This window comes from Tenrec ecaudatus, chromosome Y (genome assembly GCF_050624435.1).
Source record: "Tenrec ecaudatus isolate mTenEca1 chromosome Y, mTenEca1.hap1, whole genome shotgun sequence".
Lineage (NCBI taxonomy): Eukaryota > Metazoa > Chordata > Mammalia > Afrosoricida > Tenrecidae > Tenrec > Tenrec ecaudatus.
This window is the reverse complement of record NC_134549.1, coordinates 2,949,865-2,974,375: the sequence shown is the minus strand read 5'-3', so window position 1 is coordinate 2,974,375 and position 24,511 is coordinate 2,949,865. Positions and strand designations below refer to the sequence as shown.

Genomic DNA, 24,511 nt, shown 5'->3' with positions numbered 1-24,511 from the left:
CACTTTAAATACTAGATTTGGGAAATGAACAGAAGGCTGAGGGAGAAAGATCAGGGCTGCAGAGCAGAAGGTTTACCAAAGCAACTTCATAATGAAGAACATTATCGTGACAGGAAGAATAAAAACTCCTTGGTACAACTTTCTTGGACTGTCTTCTTAACATCAGTGCCCCAGTGATTGTTTTGTGTCCTTCAAAACCCCAAAACCATAGTAGCCATAACCCTCTGGGCTGAACCCTTTGTCTTGAATTTAACTGGCCCAGTGAAGGCACCGAAAATCCATTTGGGGCAGGGGGTTTGCCATTTTTGAAGGTACCCTAACAAGATTTACATAAATGTATTACTGGTATGCAGCCATCCGCTGATCACAAAAATATATTTAACACATTTTACGTGTAATAAACTTGTTGCATATATAAACTGAAACAACAGTATATTTGCCTTGGCTTCATTTTTAAATCATTTTATTAGAGGCTCTTACAACTCTTATCACAATCTATACATACATCCATTGTGTCAAGCAATTTTGTACATTTGTTTACCTCATCATTCTCAAATTACTTGCTTTCTTCTTGAGCCCTTGGTATCGGCTCATTTTTCCTCTCTCTCCCAGCTCCACCTCCATGAACTCTTGATAATTTATAAATTATTGTTTTGTCATAGCTTACACCGTCCAAAGTCACCCTTCATCCACTACTCTGCTATCCGTCCCCCAGGGAGGTGGTTATATGCAGATCCTTGTAATCTGTTCTCCTTTTGTCCCACACCTTCCCTCCACCCTCACAGTATTGCCATTCTCACCACTGGTCCTAAGGGGTTCACCTGTCCTTGAATCCCTGTGTTTCCAGTTCCTATCTGTACTAGTGTACATCCTCCAGTCCAACTGAATGTATTAGAATTGGGGTCATGATAGTGGTGGGAGGAAGCATTCAAGAACTAGAAGAAAACTATGTATTTAATCATTGCTACAAGGCACCCTGACTGACTCGTCTCCTCCCCACGGCCTTTCTGCAAGGGGATATCCAATTTTCCAGATGGGCCCAAGATGCCCACTTCACACTCCAACTCATTCACAATGTTATGATTTGTTTTGGTCTTTGGTGCCTGATACCTGATCCCTTCGATGCCTTGTGATCTCATAGGCTGGTGTGTTTCTTCCATGTGGGCTTTGTTGTTTCAGTTAGAGGGCTGCTTGTTTATATTCAAGCTTATATGACCTGTAACTCTATATCATTTGATAGCCAGGCACCATCAGCTTTCTTCACATTTGCTTAGTCAACTGCCTTGTCTTCAGCGATTGAGTCTGGACAGGCTGGTGTGCTTCTTCCATGTGGATTTTTTGTTGTTTTTCAGCTAGATGGCCACTTGTTTATCTTTAGGCCTTTAAGACCCCAGATGTTACCGTATATACTCGAAAATAAGCCGACCCGAGTATTAGCCGAGGTACCTACTTATTACCTGGGAAACCAGAAAAATTGATTGACTCAAGTATAAGCCTAGGGTGGGAAATGCAGGATGTGAATTAACACAGAGACCAGAGGGGAGAGACGGAGCACAGCCACAGACACATCCTTACCAGTTCAGCTGCAGGCTTAAGTGAATCACTACGGGTGCTTCTACGAATTGGAGCCGTCCACTGTAATAGGATGGCTATGATTGGTTAGATGTGAGTAAACAAACATTCAAAGCCCTGCAGTGTCAGCAGGGCTTTGAAGGAACAGCGGAGGAACAGAAATCACCCGCAAGATGTTGCACCTCGCTGGGGTACAACTGACCCGTGTATAAGCCAAACCCGTTTTTCAGCACAGAAAAACTCGGCTCATACAAGAGTATATGTGGCATATCTTTTCATAGCCAGAAACTATCAGCTTTATTCACCACATTTACTTGTGCCGCTGTTGTCTTCAGCAATCATGCTAGGAAAGTGAGAATCCCAGACTACCGAATTGTTAAAACAAAGTGTTCTTGTGTTGTGGGAGCAGTTGAGTAGGGGTCCACTGTCCATCTGTTTCCTTAATACTAGCCTATAAATATATGTACATAGATGCTTCTCTCTTGTCATATATAAATATATTTATATCTGTATATGCCTGTATTAAGATCTCTATAAATGCCCTTTGCCTCCTACTTCTTTCCTCTATTTTTTGTACTTTCCTCTTGTCCTACTATCATGTTCAGCCTTCATTTCAGTTACATTGTCCTTGACCCAGCCCTGCAAACCTCCTACACCCTCCTTGCCACTGATTTTGGATCACCTGTTCGCTTGTACCCCGCCTTCCCCTCTCCTATGTCACCCCGTAACTATCATCCTGTTGTTCTCTCTTCCGGCTTGTTTATCCCGCCTATCCCTTCCATGTAGACATGCAGCAACAACAATATGCAACATCACAAGACTGAGTACAATGAAGCAACAATAGAAAATAAAACAATAGCTACAACAACAACAAACCCTGTAAGTAGTTCAGGGTCTATTTTGTGGTCCTTTACTAGTGATTTCCAGTTGAATCTGATGGAGTGCCATGCCCTGGTGCCACATCTGTCCTTGGCATTCCCTGGGGATTTCATTGCTCTGCTCCCCATGCTGCTCTGCTGTATGCCCCCAGTGGCTGGCATAGTGGCCCTATCCTCATGTTGACATCTCATATTCAAATCATGTGAATAACAGCACTATTTACAATAACCAAAAGATGAACACAGTGTAATTACCCATCCATAGGTAAAGGTATTTCTAATGTGATAGGTTTGTGTAACAGAATATTATCCTATCAAAGAAAAAACATTCCCCATTTCTCACTGGGTAAAAACAGACATGAGGAATGAATACTTAACAAATATGGGTTCCCATTTGGGTTGATAGAAATGTTCTCAGGTTATAATGGCAAATGTTACAGGCAATGTAAATGTACACAATTCTATAGATTGAACAAATTAAACTGATTAAAAGTGTAAAATTTAGGTCATAGGTTTTTTACAAATGTTTTCAGACAGTAGAAAAATATGAATTCACTATATTGCAATGTACAACATCTCCATATTTACTTTCTAATTAAAGCAACTTTTTGCATGAAAATAAGAGCAAATCACTCACCATAAATAAACCTAAATAGAATAATTATTTTATCAAATAATGCTTCAAGTTCTTCATCTGTAGCTTCTTTGTTACCTGCACGAAGTTTTGAATCCACAAATTTGGCTAAAATGTAAAATACAAAAATAATTTGTTACAAAAATATGAAATACATACTGTGAAGAGAAACAATTTCCTCAATTACTTTTATGATAATTATATCTATCTGGTTCCAATATAACAAAGAAAATAAATATGTGTGTATATATATAGGAAAATCAATGGAAGAATAAGAGGCCAAATAGTTTATATTTACTTAATATTTCCAAAATCTGTGTACAAATGTCACAACAGAATAATTTTATTACTAATTTGGTGAATACAAATGAAGAGCTGAATAGATTGTATAAAAGAAAATCTAAAAGCTGGTGATATTATATAAATAATGATCATCCAAAATCTTAAGAAGCTTTTGCTAAATTCATAAATGAAAATATTTATAAAAGCACCAACAGTATATAAAAATAAATGAACCTGTTGAATCTTCAAAAGGTGTTATCAACAAGAGAAATACTTTAGAATCTATATCTTACTAAGTAGCCACTATATTATTTGGTGTCTAGGAATGTGTTCAGTAATATTTAAAAATAATGTTGGTGTTCTTTGGTGACATTTAATGGTTTCGGATCCACAGTGACCTTCTACTCAAGCGAACAAAATACTGCTCAGTAATGCACCATCCTCAGAATTGTTCCTATACCTGAGCCCACATTATACCCATAGTGACTGACACTTCATCTCCTTGAAGAACTTTATCCCATTAACTCCCCTCTATGTGCACAAAATATGGAAGATGAAGTCTCACTCTCCTTTCTTCTAAGGAGCACTCTGGTTGTACTTCTTCCAAGATAGATCACTCTGCCCTTTTACAAGTCCATGGTACTTTGAATATTCTTTGCCAGTGTTACAATTCAAATGCATCAATTCTTCTACAGGCTTTCTTATTCAATGCCCAACTTTCACATGCTTATGAGGCAATGGAAAATACCACTGCTGGGTCAGGTGCACCTTTAACCCTCAAAAGTAACATATTAACTTTTCAAAAGTCTAAAGAGGTTTGTAAAGCAGATTTACCTAATGCAATGTCTTAAGATCTCCTGATTGCTGCTTCCATGATCAACACACAAACCTTGACAACTTCAACATTTTCTCCATTTATCACGTTACCTATTGGTTCAGTTGTGAGGATTTGGGTCTCTTTTACTTCAAAGCTAACATCCTCGATCTTCATCAGCAAGGGCTTCAAGTTCATCCTCACATTTAGCAAGAAAGGTTTTATCATCTGCAGCTTCTTAATAAACCTTCCTGTACTCCTACTCCCATATCTTTCTTCATATAAACCAGCTCCTTTGATGATTTGCTCAGCAAACATATTTAATACATGTGGTGACAGGATACAACCTGCTGAACCTTTCCTGTTTTTATGATGTTGTTCTGTTCACCCCAATCCACATACAAATTCCAAATGAGCACGATGAAGTGTTCTGGAATCACATTCTTCTCAAGGTTTTCCATGAATTGTTACAACCCACACAAATGATTTGTCATATCCATTAAAACACAAGTAAATGTTTTCTGGTATTCCCTGCTTTTAACCTAGATCTACCTGCCATGAGCAATGCTATCCTTATTCCTAGTCCACTTCTGAAACCTCTGAACCTGCCAATGTAGTATGAAACCTTTGACCAAAGAGCTTAAGCAAAATTTTACTGGCATGTAATATCAATGATATTGCTGACTCTGTTAGATCACCTCCATTTGGAATGAGCATAAACATGGATCTCTGTCAGTCAATTGGTCAAGTTGCTATCATCAAAATTTTGTGGCACCACCTACTGCGAGCTTTTAGTGCTTATTCAGTTTGTTGTAACATTTTAATTGGTATTCCACCAATTTTTGAAGCTATCTTTCTAACTAATGCTTTCAGTGAAGCTTTTAATTTATTCCTCATATTCTACTCAGTCTGTTCACATTTCATTATATTTAGTTTTGTCTTCTTGAGCTGTATTTTGATATATTTTATCCAGTCCTTTGTTGTCATTTTTTTTCCCAATTTGCTTTATCTACTCTGAGATTAAGAGAAATTTTCAGATTCTCTCTGACATCCATTTTGACCTTTTCTTTCTTCCTATCTTTTTAATGACCTTTTGTTTTTTCATAAGTAAAATTCTTGATGTTCTCCCACAATTTATCAGGTCTTTTGTCACTTGTGTTCAATGCATCAAATCTATTCTTGAAGTAAATACTCAGATAGGATACACTTGACACTTTAATTCAGTTCTCCTGGACTTGTAAATTTTCTTGAGCTTTATTCTGATTGTAAATATGTGCAATGAATGGTCTGTTCCACAGTCAGCCCCAGACTGGTCTTAGCTGTTGTTACTGAACTTCATTGTGTCTTCCCACAAATGTAATCGATATGATTTCTTTATATTCCACCTGGACAAGCTCATGTGCATAGTCACTTATTTTGTTGTTCTATTTGTGAAGAACATGATTTTGGTTTTTAAAAAGTATCAGTCTCTGGCTTTGTTTCTATCACCAAGTCCTTATTTTCCAAGTACTCCCTTCCTCATTGTTTCAAATTTTTGTACTCCAATTGCCAAGAATTGTACATGCATCTTGACTGAAGTTCTTGGTAGAATTCTTCAATTACAGCTTTTGTAGTTGGTGAATAGATTTTAATAATAACTGTGCTGAATGGGTTTCCTTGAAGGCAGATAGCTATAATCCTATGAAAGATGGCACTGTACTTCACAATTGGCTTTTTCCTTTTGGACAATCATGCCAAATCATTCCTCTTGGTTGTGTTATTGCAGGCATAGTAGATTTTATGATTTTCTGATTCAAAATGTCCAATACTAGTCCACTTCAGTTCACTAATGCCTAGGATATTGCTAATTTTATTTTTGACCATTTCCAGTTTCCTAGATCCATACTTCGCACATTCCAAATTTCAATCAGCAGATTTTCGCAGTGGTTTCTCTTTACTTTTACTCATGCCACATCAGCACACGAAGTTCCCCAAGGCTCCACACCCACAGCTTTAAATGACCCACACCATCATGATCAACTGCACCCTAAGAGATTCACTCCTCTGCTGTCACACTGACTCAGAAGGGCCAATCCTCCAGCACTGTTTCTGATAATGTTTGCATTCACTAGGCTTTCAGTATCTGACAATGTTTGGAAGTTATACAAGGCTTTCTTCAAGTGAGCCAACCCCTTCCTTGTCTGCTCTTAAACATGAAGCTCCACTGAAACCAGTTCACTTTGGGTGTCTGTGCTGGAATCTGAACCGACAGTGGCACAAACTTACAATATCATAGCAACACAAGGACATCATATTATCACAAAGAGAGAGACAATTTGTTTTTTTAATAAGAGGATCCTAATAATGACAACGACCCTTCAAGAAATTCAATCTTAATTGGTAAAAGGTAATTTTATATGTTAATATGTTATAGACAGAGAAATCTCCAGTCTCTATCACACTTGTGAAAGAGCCAAAAGTCGTGCCTGAAGAAAACAAACAAACATAAAGCAACTGTTTCTTTCAATTACTAACAGTTTCATTAATTTTGTCTTAATCTTAAAGATAAAGGTGAAAGAGTATTTCATGAGATTGAAAACCATACCTAGAAGCTCAGCTGGTTTATTAGGTCGTTTATTAACAAATGTTTCAAAAGCTTCTTTCATAGCTACAATAAATTTATTATTCTTCAGAAAAGAAGTGTTGATAATATAGTCAATCTTATCTTTAAAATCCAGAAGTTCTTGCACCATGGTGTTATCTTTCTCAGGATTAATAATTATAGTACTGCCAAATTTCTGAAAAAGAACATTATCCAAAGTTGTTCTAAGTAGTTACCAAACTAATTTTAGAAAATAAAATGTTAATAACAAATTCCAATATGCAGTTATGTAGGAAGCCTAATTTTAAAAATACTAGCAAAAATATTGATTTCTTAAAATAATTACAGACATGTAAATTGTTGACAAAAGGGAACTATTTTTACCCGAATTATATCTCCTAATATTTTATGATCATTTAAATGCAAGTTTAAAAGAAAGTTGTTTTCCATTCAACAACTATGAACATTTTGTTTTCCAAAATTAAATGAAGTCTCTACAACACACTGGAAGCACTCCCTCACTTCCGACAGTGGAATTTGGAAGAACACCAATTGGCCAATTGACTGGAAGAGAGCTATCTTTGTACCTATTCCAAAGAAAGATGATAGCAGAAAACTCAAATTATAAAACAGTATTAGTATCACATGAAAAATATCCAATAATGGTTGCATTAATACATTGACAGAAAGCTTCCAGAAGTCCAAGATAAATTCAAAACAGGACATGGAACAAAGAATATCATTGCTGATGTCAGATGGACCTTGGCTGAAAGTTAATAACCCAAGAAAGATGTTTACTTGTGTTTTAATAACTATATCAAGGCATATGAGTGTGAAGTTCATAAACTACAGAAAGCTTTGAGAATGGGAAGGTAGAACACTTCATTGTGCTCACAAGGAATATATACATGGACCAAAAGACAGTTGTGTGAAAAGAAAAAGGGAATGCTGCATGTTTTAAAGTCAAGAAAATCATGCATCAGGGATGTATTTCCTCACCATATTTATTCGATCTATATGCTGAGCAAATAATTAAATAAATTGGACTATATAAAAGAAGGAATTGGCATCAGAGTTGGATGTGACTTATTAAAAACATACATAAAAATGACACAAGAACTTGAAGCATTTGCTAATGAAGATTAAGGATTTCAGTCATCAGAATGAATTATAATTCAATATAAAAAAACCCCAAAGTCCTAGATCAAGCTGGTAAACATGATAGTGGGACAAGAGGAAAGTAAAAGGAAAGAGAGAAAAGAACTAGGAGACAAAGGGCATTAATAGAGGTCTAAATACCGGCATGTACATATGTAAATGTATTTTTATATGATGATGGGGAAAGAGATCTATGTACATATATTTACAAGTATTAAGGTAGCAGACAGACATTGGGCCTATACACAAGAACTCTCTCAGTGCAAGAATACTTTGTTCTAATAACACAGCATTCTGTGGTGCTCACCTTCCTATTACAATTGCTGAAGACAAAGTGGGTGCATAATCAAATGTGTGAAAGAAAGCTGATGGTGCCTGGCTATCAAATGATATAGCGGCTGGGGTCTTAAAGGCTTTAAGATAACCAAGTAGCCATCTAGATGAGAAGCAACAAAATCCACAATGAAGAAACTCACTAGCCTGTGTAATTGTGAAGTGTCGATGGGATCAGGTATCAGGCATCAAAGACACAGAACAAAAATAATCATATCAATGAAGGGGAGGGAGTGTGGAATGGAGACCCAAAGCCCATCCATAGGCAACTAGACATCCCTTTCAGAAGGGTTAAGGGGAGAAGACGGGCCAGTCAGGGTGTAATATAGCACAATTAAAACATAACACTTTCCTCTAGTTCTTTAATGCTTCCTCCCCACCCCCACTATCATAATCCCTATTCTACCTTACAAATCATGTTAGATCAGAGCATGTACATGGGTACAGGTAAGAGCTGGAAACTCAGGGAATCCAAGACAGAACTCCTCAAGACCAATATTGATATGAGTTGTACCAGGAGAGGAAGGAGAAGGTGGGGGGAGAAAGGAGGAACCTATCACAATGATCCTCCTTCCAGGGATATGGAACACAGAAAAGTGAGTAAAGGAAGACATCGTCAGTGTAAGACATGTAAAATAATAATAACTTCTAAAATTAGCATATCTTCATGAGGGAGGAAAGGTTGGGATGGAGGGGGAAAATGAGAAACTGATACCAAGGGTTCAAGTAGAAAGAAAATGTTTTTTTAAAAAATGATGATGGCAACAAATGTGCAAATGCGCTTGATACAATGGATGGATGGATGAATGGATTGTGAGAAGAGTTGTAAGAGCAAAAATAAAAAGAGTTGTAAGAGTCCCCAATAAAATTATTTAAAAGAAAAAAGAAAACCAAAGTTCTCACAACTAGACCAATAGGTAACAAGGTTTAAGTTGCAAGCAGAGTTTGCTTTCTGAAATTCCCCAATTTTCACGAAAGCAGCAGCCAAGAGACAAAATGAAATATTGCATTGAGAAAATCTACTGCGTAAATTCTCTTCAAAGTATTGAGTCAGGATGTTACTTTCAGGACGAAGGTGCACAAGCCAAGGTGTTTTAAATTGCCTCATGTGTATGTGAAAGGTGGACATTGAATAAAGAAGGCTGAAGAAAGTATGGATGCATTTGAATTATGGTGCTGGCCAGAGGTCCTTAGAAAGATGTCTTACATACTTTGGATATACTATCTGGAGATTCTAAACAACAGTCCCAAGGGCTTCACTAAACTTTGTTAGGCCTGTGATATTTATAATTTTGAGTTTTTTCACATGCTGTTCCACTCTAGCTAGGCCCTTTTAATGGGATCCCTTTCAGAGAAATTGGTTGGGGAACCTGGCCAACATCTAGTCTTGTCTTAGAATCAATGTGGTTGAAATGTGGAAGGACAATTAGTCATTTGCACTAAGTACTTATCTGCATTTTGTCTTTGCTTTTTCCCCTTAGACAAGGAGGTGCAAATAAATGCACTTTATAAACAACTATATATGACATTTAATTACTATATATACGTGAGTAGTAGCTGAGCCAAGTATAAGCCGAGGCACCTAATTTAACCACAGAAAACAGGGGAAACTTATTGAAGAAGCCTCAGTGAGAAATGCAGCAGCTACTGGTAAATTTCGAAATGAAACTAGATACCAATAAAATTACATTAATTAAGGCATCTGTATGTTAAATGTATTTTGAATATTTATTTCAAAGAAAAACTAGCTCTGTAAGTGGAAAAGAGGGTCAACAAAATCAATATGGTATCAAGAGTATACACGCTGTTACTTCATGTGCTGCATTACTACATACGCTGCCTTACACGTGTACACAATTCAGCGTGTATACTATGAGCTCTAACACAGGCTGGTCTATGCAAGCATAGTCAACACTGGGTCAAGACAGGGGTTAATAAGAGAGGGGTTAATAATATATGTATATACATATACATATATATATTAAATACTGTATATAAATGTACTGTGTATCCAAGACCACAGATATACCTTCACTTGCATTCAGCAATGCTTGGGTGGAGCAAGGGCGCATGACTAATCACGGGTAAGACAGTAAAGGCTACGTCATTGGTCACTGCCCTGGAGAAGAGCAGGACAAGAAGAACAGTGGCACCAGCATTCATCTGACAAGGATGTGGTGCACCCCAGGTACCAGCACACAGAAGCGAGCAGGTTCTTTCCCAGTATGCCACAGACAACACAGCGGAGAGGGCCTGTGTGCAGGAGAAAAGAAGAGTGGTGGTGTTAGAAGTCATCGGACCACCCAAAGAGGCTGCAGGCACCCCCAGATCAGCAGGAGAGACTGGATAACACCGCACTACAGCAGAGAACAGGTAAGTATAAGCCGAAGGGGGGCTTTTTCAGCATAAAAACTGAGTTGAATAACTCAGCTTATACACAAGTGTATATGGTAACCTAGTTACTCACTTCACTATCTCTTTAGACTGCCTAACCCCAAACAACAAATCTCTTTCAACTCTATATATTTGGTTATGCATGGCAAACATGTTTATTAAACACATATGCAATTTGTATATAGAAATATTATCTGTCAGATCTATCCAGGATTATCAGTGTTCATCTGCCTCTCTGGCCTACGTGTGCACTTCTAGAGTATACTAATAAAGAAGCCCAGTATTTTATAAAATAATATATATCTTGGTTCTCAGTGTGTTGCATGCACCTCTTCGCATTTTCCTGTAAGTTATCTTGAGCTAACTCATACCCTTATTTTAACATATTATTTTATATTTTAATATAATTATTTAAAATATACAACTATATAAAATACCTAAATTTATAGTTAGGTACTCTAAAATAAAAATACATTTTAATATAAAATAGTTATATTTGTATATATTATATATAATAAAATGCAATTGCATATTTAATACAATAATTGTATATTGCTTTTTCCTTTTCCCAACTTAAGCTAATCTATTACCTAATTGAACTTCCCTTCACCCTCCTCTCCCCTCCTTTTCTAGTATGTGTGCGTGTGTGTAATTATATATATATATGTATATATGTATATATATATACACACATATATACTTAATGTTATGTTCATTCTAATAACCATGATTTTGTTGAGGATTTTTGCGTCTGTTCATAGGTGTACTGGCCTATAAGGTTGTTTTAATGTTGTCTTTGCCTAGCTTTGACATACCAGTTATGTCTGTTTGTAAAACAAATTTAAAGTATTCATATGCTTCTAAATTTTGGAATATTTTGAGTAGAATTGATGTCAATTCTTCATTGAACAATAGAATCAAGACATATTGGGGTGGGGAGAGGAGGGAAGGAGTTCTATTTTGAGTTCCACAATTTCATCTTTAGTGTAGTTCTACTTAAGTTCTCCATATTCGGCTGCGTTAATTTATGTAGTGGGTTTGTAGGAATTTTTCCATTCACCCATGTATAAAATGTTTGGAATAGATTTTCCTATAATATTATTTTGTTATTACTATTTTTTATATTGGTTAATGACATTAGGATGTTGTTCTTCCTTTTCATTGCTTTTTTTGAGCTATTAGCTTAGTTTTTATTTACTTAAATATGCAGTATTTTATCTATTGTGGTCATCTTTTTCAAAGATCAATACCTAGTTCAACTTATTCTTTCACTGATTCACTGTTTTCTGTTCCATTTATATTTTAGGCCTTATTATTTCATCTCGAAGCTGGCGGATTTTTATTTTTGCATTTCTTTCTGTTTGCTATTCTTCTAATTGTTGGGGTTAATGAATATATGTTATGGTTTTGCTTTTTCTTCTTTTTTGACTTCAGCTCTGTCCTAGTTTTTTATCAGTTTCTTTTATTGCTACGAGTTATTCTGTTTAACAAATTAAACAATAATTTTTTAGCAGACTATTAGTTTCTGTACTTTTGATCCACCCCTACACCACCTTTTTATTAATGATTTCTAATTTTAAAATGTGGTAGTCACAAAAATACTTCGCATTATTTTTATTCCTTTAAATTTATTGAGAGGTGTTTATTACTTAACGTATGATTTATATGCACTGGAAAATGTGCATTGTAATTTACTTTGGTGTTCAGTATATATGCATTGGTTCAAATGTGTTGATTATTTTTTTAAAGATCTTCTGTATCTGTTCTATTGTTTGAGTTTTTGTCCCATTGTTAAAGTGGCATGTTAAAGTCTTATTATTTTGATGTCGTCTATTGCTATTTTCAATTATGATCATGTTTCTTTTACATACTTGAGACTCTTTAGAGAATGATGGAATCTCTAAGATTATGACCCTCAGTCACCCTTTGGATCTGCCAGTGAACTTCCTCAACTAGGTTTAGTCAATAGTTGTATAAGGGAAGCAATAACAGTATTACTCAATTATTCATATAAGTAACTATTTGGGATCAAAATGGCAACCTTTTCCAATGGATAATTATTCAAAAGGGTCAAGAAAGAAAGTAAAGTAAATGCAAAAAGGGAGTAGAATAAGCTATGTAACATTCAAGTGATTGAAAAGAAACTGTGCATTAGCTACTGAATGTAAAATTGATGCCTTCTGTAAACCTTCAATTTACAAGTTAAAAGAAATAACTTAGAGGAAATGCTGTCAAATAATCCAACAAATCCACTCATAGATATACCCTAAGGTTCTAATAATAAACGTGATGTCAACAGATATATGTATACCAAGGTTCACAGCAGCCAAATGCATAATACAAAAAGATGGAAGAAAAATTAAATTCATAATAAAAAAAGATGGAAGAAAAGCTAAGTGCCAATCATGTGTGAATTGATAAGTAAAATGTGATAAGCAATAAAAATGAGTTTCTGAAATACCTTGGAACACAATGAATCTGACAGACATGAGTTTGAATATGGCAATCACTAAATCTATCTCTATATAAATCTGTGTATATATGCATATCCTCTCTTTTAAGTAGTGATAGTGCACTGAGAAATTAATGCTTATATCATCATTCACATGGAGAGCATGTGTTTACATATAACACATAACACACAGTGGGCTTATTATAGATAATTCTTAGACCAAATCCTCACAAGATTAGGTTTCTTCTTTTAAAAATTAGCAACATATTATCATGGAACATCTCAATTAAGTAGTAAAATACAGTTACTCATTATGTTCTCCATCTTAGTTTTGGTAATATGTGAGTTATTAAAAATAACTCTCTTAAGAAAAGATTACATGTCATCATTTGTCAACAGCAGAGTGAAAAGAGAAAGTGGAAAATGAAAGCAAAAACTTGTCTTCAGGCCAAGTCAACATAAAGGATAGCTTCATCTGCCCTGAGACAAGAATTAAATGGTGTCAGGTCGAAATAGCTACCATTCTACATGGACCCCACCACGACACACCAAAAAAGGAGGGCAACGCAAAGTACAGAGGTCTACACAAAGAGGCAGGACTACAAGCTGACCCAAACCAGAATTAGGCCAACCCCCACACTCGAAGGGAATAACACAGAAAACAAAAATAGATCGTCTGGAGTGGGAAAGGAACTGACCCACCACACCACATCCAGAAGGAAGCTGAAACAAAAGAAGGAGAAAGGACGTAGTGGAGTACACCTGCGTCCACCAAGCCCAAGGTCGATAAACCAGCTAGAAGGGCCCATCATACAGAGAGGACCATTCAGATGACCACACTACGAGATGCGACATCCTGCACCAACACATGGCCCTACACGGGACAGCACATGAGACACAATGGGGGATGGGTGACTGAGCTGACGCCACCACACTGAGGCAAACACTGGGGGCGTGCAAAGGAGCAGTGGAGGAAGCAGAGCAAAGGGATCCCGAGGGAGTTCAAAGGATGGTCTTCCGGGCCAGGACGTGGTGCTTCACAAGCTACACCTAGAAAACACTCCTAAAGGCCAACGAACTGACCTTGAACTACTAGCAATTTTTCTTTTAATATTTGCTATCTTTTTGTTTAGTCTTTTTTTAATTGGTTTTGTTTTTTACCTTGTAAATTTTGTATGTTAGTGGCGTTTCTGCTTATCAGCGTGTCGATGTTGCTTCTGTCAAAGCCATGTTCTTATGTGCCACTTGGGCACAGTCAAAGTCATATGCATTTGTATGCACATATTACTATGTCAGCAGGTCCACCTAGACAAGACAGGCTGGACAAATAATGAGAGAAGAAAACAACAGGACCAACGGTCCTGGAGGGACATGAGAGCGTGGGAGGTAGGGGAGGGAGGAGGTGTCGCCCAACACAGGGACAAGGGAAGAGCGAGTGGTTCAAAACCAGAGGAGGGAGGGGAGGGGAGGACTGGTAGGGAGTGACCAAGGGCAAGGTAACTGAGAGGAATTACTGAAACCAGAATGAAGGCTAAACATGGTAATGGGTCGGGAGGAAAGCGAAAGGAAATAGAGGAAAGGAGTAGGAGGCAAAGTGCATACAGAGAAGCCTAAATACCGACATGTACATATGTAAATATATTTATGATTATGGGGGCAATGGATTTATATGCATATATTTATAGGTTCAGTAATAGGGTAGCAGATGGACATTGGGCCTCCTCATGCATAATCCCCCAATACAATAGCATCTCGCCCTGCTAAACAGTCATTGCAGGATACCCATCTTACCGACATGATCACTGAAGACAGACGTGTGTGTAAGCAAATGTGGTGAAGAAAGCTGATGGTGCCCTGCTATCAAAAAGATATAGCATCTGGGGACTTAAAGGCTTGAAAGCAAACAAGCGGCCATCTAGCCCAGAAGCAACCGAGTCCACACGGAAGCAGCACACCAACATAGGTGACCATGAAGGACAGAGGAGACCAGGTCTCCAACAACAAAGGTGGGGTGGTGGTGAGAATCACATCACCGTGAAAGAGGGGGAGTACGTGATAGGGACCCAATGCCCATCTGTAGACAGCTGGACACCCCTTCCAGAGGGGTAGTGAGGAGGAGATGGGCCACTCAGAGTTCAGTGTAGCAACAATGAAACTCAAAACCTTCCTCTAGTTCCTGAACGCTTCCTCCCCTCCCAATCATCATGACCCCAGTTCTACCTTGCCTTGCGGACCTGGTTATACCAGAGGATGTACAGCGGTGCAGTGGGGATCTGGAGGCACAGGGAATCTAGGACAGACGAACCCCTCAACACCAGCGGTGGGAGTGGCGACACCAGGAGGGAAGGGGGAGTAGAAAGGGAGAACCGATCTCAGAGATCTATGTGTAACCTCCTCTCTGGGAGATGGGCAATGAGGAGGCAGGTGAGGGGAGACGCCGGGGAGTGTAAGATAAGATATAATAATTATTTATAAACTATCAAGGGAGCAGGGTTGGGATCGGGGAGGGAGGGGGATGGGCGAAAAAAAGGGAACCCGAGGTGATTCCAGGAACCCAAGTGGAAGGTGAATTATGAGAATGATGAGTGCAACGAATGTATAAGGGTGCTTTGCTCAATTGATGTATGTACAGACTGTGATAAGAGCCTTATGAGCCCCAATAAAAAGATAAACCAAAACCAACAAACGAAAAAAAAAGAAATAGCTACCATTCTACTAAGGACATCAATAAACGGACTCTGAAACAAGCAAACACAAGCTTACAAGTAGACGTAATGAGTTGGTTGAGAATGGAGAACTGCCTGAAATTATTACCCCCAAATACTCTTCAAATATTGAACTGAAAGTAAATTCTGAAATTGTCTGATGAAAAATATATAAGTATGTACCATGCGCAAGTCCTGTGCTCACTCTTTACAAAGCATATATACTCCTGTCAACAATTACTTTACTATAAACATGAGAATGTAAGGAAGTAAAGAAACTAGAAAAATGGAACTGAAACAACTAGAATGAAAAAAATGAGACTATGCATGCATTTTGAAGAACATAAACGTCACATAAAAAATTAATGTAGTGATGAGATCCTGAAACACCTCATGACAGGTGAGGACCTGGAAACCATTATATTCAGTGATGTCAATCCATCACAAAATGTCAAATATGTTTGAGCCCATATAAGGATAAGGATAAATAGCAAGGCAAAGGCAGGTTTCTCCTTTCAGTTTCCAAAGCAATGAAGTAGTGAACCTCCCAGTTCTAAGAACCATATATCATCCTCTTTATTTGTACATTTTAAAGACCACTTAGATGGGGGAGACCTCACCTCAGCTGGGGTCAACTTCTCAAGATATGGGGATGAAAAGACCAGTATTTGCTGCCATACCACACTGTGTTAAGGTCATACTAAATCAACAGACAGTTCTACAAGAGTCATTAACAAACTTTACTAGGAACTCAAATGAAAGCATGGGAGTGGAGAAGGTAGGTCTTGAAAAAGCAATTACAGTATATACTCATGTATAAGACGAGTTTTTCAGCACATTTTACGTAGTTTTGTGGTAAAATTAGGTGCCTCAGTTGATATTTGGGTTGATTTACACTCAACTATAGATAGTACACCTCTATTGATGGATAAACTAGTGGGGTAATTGCCACTGCGGGGCAGGTGAGGGAATTTTATAAGCACTTAATAACTTATTTGGAACCACAGGGGAGAAACATCCAATAAATGTCCCACCTGGACATTTTTTACTCGGTTTCTCTCTCTAGGTAAACTATGCCTCATGCTCTTGACAACTGGACATCATATTCTGTCATTTTGAGATGCACAAAATTTTAGGTCACACCAGAAGGATCCAATTTGGAAAACACACTAAGCAAATTGGGCTCTACCCTGTAGAAAATTTAGTGAACTGACAATACTCTAGGATTTAAGACTGAAATGCCCCGAGAAGTAGATGACTGCTATTCCAAGGTTATGGAATTGGTGATCATTGGACTTTGATTCAAATCTCTGGGTTTGAGTGAAGGTGCCCAGCGATGCCCAGGACTACCACACACTTTAATATTCTTCTCTTTGATTTTCTTAGGACATTGGCTTGTCTTGTAGGCCTCTGTGAATGTTAGTGAAAGTTTCACCTTATGCTTAACCTCACTGTTCATGGAAACAGCACCCAGTCACTTGCACTCTTACTTTGTACCATACTGCATGTATTTTGGTCTGAGAAGCTGGCTTATGCATATGTAATTTTCTTTTCTCAATTATGCTTTAAATTATAGATCACTGGCAAAAATAATGCTAGTAGTAGAATTATCTTATACACCATTTGGATTATTTATAATGTTATGAATCATAAAATGATGATCTCACTAGAGTCAAACTAAAACATATATAAATCATATGTGTGTACATATATATGAATGGATTGGGGCTCACACTTAATTGTAACCTGAATCTAAGAACAATCTGTTCTTGTGACAGAGCCCAACTTGATACCTTCGTGATGAGATCACTGAAGAGATGGGTGCTACAGTAGAGGATGGTGTACAGCTAACAGAATGAACAGCATCTGGGGGCTTAAAACAAGCAGCGATCAAGTTGAAGCGTCAACTAACTTCATGCAAATGAACCTCAACAGCATATGTAATTCAAACAGGTGGTGGTGGGAAGCAGTTCAGAGATTAAATCTGAATATTGAGTTTTCAGTAGGCTATAGAAGCCCAGGATCTTTTGTAGGATCCACACATTGATTATGTTTCTGCTGAATCCAACTCTCATCATAGTTCTGAGATGTGAACAGTCTTGCTTTTAGAGAGAACATTGTAAAGATTAAAGGGCAATCTGTAGCATGGTATTATGAAAGTATGTTAAATTAATAGCCTTCATCTTCAGTCATGCTGGCACTCTCTCATTAACCTGGCATAAGTACAGAGAGGGGGAAATCAAATTTTCCAAACCGAGAAAAACTAAAGATTGGAAATGTTTTTGTTAAATTCCATAAATCATGCTACAAGTGACCATAATAATATTAAATATTTCCTGGTCTTCACCAATGTTTATGATCAATTTTGTGTCAGATCACTTACGAACTATAGAAACCATATACAAACCATACAAACTTACAAATCCACACAAACTATAACAAATATGTATACACCCAATTAAAGACCCTCAAAATAATCAGTAAAATCCTCCCGGAATTATAAAAGGAAATAGACACCTTGACAACAATAGGAGAAGCGATACGAATCGCCAGGAAATGTTGAAAGGCAGAAAGGAAAGGCAGAAAATAAAGAAAGAAACTTTATAAAGATGAAAAAGAGTTCTCCAATTCACTGACCAAGGAGACTGAGTGATAATTTATTTTGACGTGTTTCCAGAACTAATTGAGATGGCTGAGCAACATTGTGAAGACACTAATAATAAATCTTATTTTTATAAAGAAAGGAAATAGATGTTATACACATGGATATCTTCTTGGCCTTTCTATAATTTTTTAATTCTTATATAAGGTCAGAGATGTTCCAAAGAAATCATGCTTTTAAATGGATAAAAATCAAACTACTGCATGGATTTTTGACTCACAGCAACTCTATGTAGTGTTTCTAACACATAATCTTTATAGGTTCAAACAGCCACATCTCTCTCCTGCAACACGGCTTGTGTTTTCAACTGCTGACCTTGGAGTCAGCAACTCGACATCTAACCCACAGCATCATCAGGTTTTCTTTAGATAGACAAAGAAACCAAGAAATCTATGAACTGATACAGTGACATTTAGTAATACCTTTATGTAATCGCTCCAGGGTTGAAGAAGAATTTGAACTTCACATTCTACCCTCTTACACAGCTGGTACAGTAGAGACAAATCTTGAATTCTGTTTTCATCAAGAAGATGACTTAAGCCTGTACATTAGAAACATAAAAACATAATTAGCAAGTCAACTATTCACCCCAAGTAATATATTAAAATAATTCATTTCAACAAATTTTTTATTTTAAATGTTTAAGTTCTACACTTATAAGTGATAAGAATTTCAATAATGTTAAATTAAGAAATAGTTTTAATGTATATATTATACACGGGTCAGTGGTACCCCAGGGAGGTGTAACATCTTGAGGGTGATTGACGTTTCTCCGCTGTTCATTCAAAGCCCCACTGACACTGCAGGGCTTTGAATGTTTGTTTATTCACATCTAACTAATCAGAGTCATCCTATGATGTGGATGGCTCCAATTCGCAGATGCACATTAGTGATTCATTTACGCCGGCAGCTGAACTGGTAAGGATGTGTCTGTGGCTATGCTCTGTCTCTCCCCTCTGGTCTCTGTGTTAATTCACATCCTGCATTTCCCACTCTAAGCTTATACTCAAGTCAATCAGTTTTTCTGGTTTCCCAGGTAATAATTAGGTACCTCGGCTTATACTCGGGTCGGCTTATATTCTAGTATACATGATATATACTTCAAATTTATGCTCTTAAAATAGTATTACGTATAGTTGCATAGGTTTTTCTTTTTTTTTCCATGTAGCTCATGGCCCCAATTATGTGCCAGCACTTGCTCTGGCGCTGCAGCTTACGCCCCTGCACCACAGGCAGGCACGGCGGGTTCAAAGGTGGCGCCGACATAGGTTTTTCTTTTGAATTTCTCTAATCAGTTCATAGCTATCTTTCAAAAATATGTATTCAATTGAATAAAAATATAGTAAACTGAAGAGTAAAATAGATGTGACTGGACAATATATAATTTTCTGGAATTAAGAATCTCCTGGTATATTATCTGTTCTTGCAGTTTATAAGTAATATTTATTGATTATTATTATTTTTTCCTATCACCCAAAAGTAAATATGTGTGCAAGTATTTGGGCAAATGAAATATTAATCAACAAGAATGAAAATATCAAAATGCAAAAGAACACTCACAATTCATTTCTTTTAAAAATATTTATTCATCATCCAACTGCATGGAAGAAATTCTCTCCTCTAATTACCATGATCAAACATCAAGGGTTTGAATTATGTTACTGATGAAGAATACTGAAAGTATCATGTACTGTTAAAAGAACCAACAAGTCTCTCTTGGAAGAACTACAGTGAGAATGCTCCTTATGAAGGGAGGATGGTGAGAATTCATCTCATGTACTGTGGACACTTTGTCAGGACATACCAGTCCCTAGAGAACATCATTCATACTTCGTAAAGTGGAGGGCAGTGAACAAAAGCAGATGGATTGACACAGTGACTACAACAAGGTACTCCAATTTAATAACAATTGTGAGGATGGTGCAGAACCAAACAGTGTTTTGCTCTGCTGTACAAAGTGTTGCTTATGATTTGTAACCCACTTAACTGTACATAACAACAACATAAATAACTATTCCACCACTTCTCTGTCAGTTTGTTGAACTGTGTGGCTTGTCTGTTGTTCCTATTTTATAATCTTACTCTCTGATATTTCAAATACCAGCAGGGTCACCCATGATGGAAAAGTTCAAAAGGACTGGAAACAAAGAGTAAGTGGTACACATCTGAGAAGATTAGTCACTGAAAACCTTTGAATAGCAATAGGACATTACTTGATACAATGCTAGAAGATGAGCCCATTTGGTTCAAAACACTCAAAGTATTACTGGAACGATGTGCCTCCTTGTAAAACAGGCAGTTTTAATGATGCTGACAGGGAAAATCCAATAATAATCTGAGACTAAAATTCCCTTCATATGAAAATAAGACAATAAAAATAATAAAAAATAAGATGCTAGCTATAGTTCAGTTAAAATGTTAACACTATATTATTTGACCTCCCTTTTGATCTACTTTAAAGTTGTTCCAATTTATATGCCAATAAAATATTTTTTAAATGAAATGGAATTCTTGAAGATTGATGTCCTAGGCACTGATAAAGTGAAATGGACTGGTTTTGGCCATTTGGAGCCTGACAATCTATGGCTTACCACAGTGATAATCACAAAACTGAAGAGAAATACTATTGATTAATCAACAAATGAACAATATAAGATTTAACTTGAAATGCAAGGCTGACAATGGTAGAACAAAATTCACATACCTTTAAGAAATACAATTAACAGAAGTGTTATTCAAATGTATGCACTTTAGCCAAAGATGAAATTTAAGAATTCTATGAAATTTTGCAATTTGGAATTACTAAACATGAAATCCAATGAATCAACATTTCTGGTGATTATAATTTTAAAGATGGCAAAAACAAGGAATATTAGATAAACTGAGAAAGATGAGTTGGTGATAAAAACCAACATGGAAGATAAAATTATTAAATTTCCAGCACTAGACTTATTCATAGCAAATACTTTTATTCAACAACATAATAAATTATTATATACATACGCCCTGACAGAGGAAATAAACAGACATCATATAAACCTCTGAGATATAAGAAAGAAGCTCAAGATCATGAGCTCCAATAGAGCCAGCAGTCCACTGTGGGACAGACTATCAAGAGCTCATATTAAATTTCAGGGAGAAGCAGAAGAAAAGCAACTAAGTCTGTAACAGTCAAAATATGATGCAATATTTCACACCTTAATTAACTGACCATCATATGAAGACATTCGGTGAAGTGAGGCTTACGAGTGGGATCAGACATATGTTATGATAGCATCAAGAATATACATTAAAAGCACACAAAATAGATAAATACATGAAAAGGACATACACAAATATTTTTTAAAGTCAATAAAGAATTGAAGTTAGGCTCTGAGGAGAGCTATTATGAAAGGAGAAATGATGACAAGGGAATAAATGAGGACATAAAAGAGCTGCACAAAAAATTTCAAAAACTGGCTCAAAGAAAGAAATTATTTACATAAGTCGCCTTTCTTTGGAATGGGCACTAGCAAGCTTATCTTCCAGTCAGTTAGCTTAGATAAATGAGCACACCTGTGTTGCACCAATTTTAAATATATGAAGATCTGAGAGAGGAAAACACTCAGTATTTCTCAAGCTGAAAGAAATGAAGAGAAAGTTCAAGTCTCATGTTACAATATTGAAAGCTTCTGTAGACAACCTATGGAAGGAACCAAGAAGCATGGAGGTATATATAGACCCACCCTTACCCTTTAGAGAGACTGGTGGAGCCCTAGAGACCTGGGTCCTGAGTCACTCCTCGGGTTTGGAAATGAACCCAAGTCTCAGTAAAACAAAAGGAAGGTCTATGAGGGAAACAGCAACAAGAGGAAGATAAAAAAATAAATCAATTGAGATAAGAAAGGCAGCAGTTACGCAAAGGCAAATGTTGACCTATTAGGTAAAGGGGAGGAATTTAAACCAGTGAAAAAGAGAGGGAAAGGGCTAAATTACATATCTCTTTGGGGATTGTAGCCACTGACATAAAACACAATGTATAAACTGTTAAAAGGAAACCTAATTTGTTTGGTAAACTTGTACCCAATTCCAAATTTTTAAAAAATCAACGCATAGGAATAAAATCACAGTACTAAAATTGTCAATCATTTCAAGAGATCAAATGTGATAATAGGTGCCTATGTTTAAATTGCACTGAAGACCTTGAAAAAAAAACCAAGGCTGCAAGAATTGCTGGAATACCAATTACAATGTTTCAACAAACTTGTGGACCACTGGGTGTTCATTTAAGCTAATTGACTAGCAAATCTTTTTGCTTGTGTCCATTCCAAAGAAAAGTACAAAAGAATATGAAAATTTCCTTACAATATCATTACTAATACAAGAAGGTAAAGTTTTGTGGAAGATAATTCAAAAGTTACAGCAAGGATTAACAGGGAGTTGCCAGAAATTCAAGTCAAATTTAGAAAAAATGTGGAACTACTTATATTGCTTTTAACTTAAGATGAATTTTAACTGAAGAAATACTGAGAAAAGAATAGAATACCAGCAGAGTAATAGTCACTAGACTGTTGAAGATGGTAATGAACTAGAGACAACATTGCCAAAATAGTTTAATTAAATTTCAAAATAGTTTAATTGTTCTCATGCAAAACCAATGCATAGGTAAAAAAGGTAGTCATTCAAACAGAATAAGAGGCTAGGGAAGGATTTCAAACTATGAAATATAACATGTCAAGATAACATTCTTTTAAATTTACCTATCTACTGTATATTCTGAACAAATAACTATAAATATAAGACTTTATGATGCTACACTATTATCAGGACTGGAGGAAAACTCAGAAGTACCTTGTAACGTGTAGACAATAACAACTGAGACTTCTGAAAACAAAGATGACTTAAGTACTTACTGATGAAGATTTTAAAACTACATCCACACTAGTATATATTAAAATTCTTACAAATGGACCAAAAAGTAACAACACAAGGGGAGAGAATACTGAAGTTACCAAGGCAGTTCTTAGTCAAAAGCTAAGCTATTTCAAAGGGCTAATTTTAAAAGCATCAAAGAGCCAAAGTGTTACTTTGAGGACAACAGTAAGCTGGCTCCTGCCATGATTATTTTTAACTGCATCATATGTACCTGAAAGAACAATAAACAGTGAAGAGCAATTTAGAATGGAGGTATTTTTATAGTGGCGTTGGAAAATAGTCAGTAGACCATTAAGCACATGAAAACAATTTTTTTAAGTTGTCTTGAAATACATAAACCTCAAATGTTCCCTAGAAGTGAGATGGAAGACTCTCTTCTCATACTGCAGTTATGTTTATTAGATGAGATCAGTTTCTGAAGATTATGGCATGCTTTCAAAATTAGATTGTCACAAAAAAGCAAGATGGATTGACCAATGACTGCAACAATGGTTTCAATCATAGGAATTGGGAGAAAAGGACAGTACAGGCCAGTGTTTCCATGTTGTTCTACACAGGGTTAGAACCAACTCAACAACATCTAACAAAAACAGTAACAAGGATTGAGTAAATCCTCCATAGATAAATACCTTAACATTTCTGGGAAATGTAGAGCTACAACTGTGATACCTTTATACATGCAAACACACATAAATATATGTATACACATGTACAACAAAAAAGAAATGCACTTTCTTATTTTAAATATCTCTGAGTCTAAAAGAAAGAAGTTACAGTTAAACTTGTTCCATTTTGAACATATTTCATGTATATTAAAATGTATGAGTCCAGCTTCATCTTTTCCCATATGATTGACCCTGCACCTATCTTTTCCTCATTAAAAACACTCTCTAAATAGTATTGTAAATAAATTTATCTTCTGGATTTCTTTTCGACTACTCACTCCTGCAATATTTAAAACAAATTTTTAAGATAATATACTATTGTGTTGTAATTTTATGCAACCACTTGGATTACTTTAAAATAATTTCTACCTAAAGGATTCAGTGACATTGATTATATTATTCACAATATTTCCTTTATGACTGTGCCACTTTCATTAATCTCATTCTCCTATCCCTTTTATGGTTCA

At 36.4% G+C, this 24,511-nt stretch overlaps 1 protein-coding gene and 1 pseudogene across 1 annotated transcript in view; both read right to left on the bottom strand.

Annotated features, from left to right (window-relative positions):
* Window positions 1-24,511, bottom strand: part of LOC142435539 (cullin-4B-like) — a 194,953-nt gene that overhangs the window by 77,064 nt on the left and 93,378 nt on the right. The window contains exons 10-12 of the mRNA XM_075539764.1: window positions 18,888-19,006; window positions 6,765-6,957; window positions 3,088-3,192 (exon numbers count right to left, since the gene is read on the bottom strand). Of these exons, the coding sequence (XP_075395879.1) occupies window positions 3,088-3,192; window positions 6,765-6,957; window positions 18,888-19,006 (417 nt within the window). The remainder of the gene's footprint in view (window positions 1-3,087; window positions 3,193-6,764; window positions 6,958-18,887; window positions 19,007-24,511) is intronic.
* Window positions 19,626-19,725, bottom strand: LOC142435725 (small nucleolar RNA SNORA76; annotated as a pseudogene).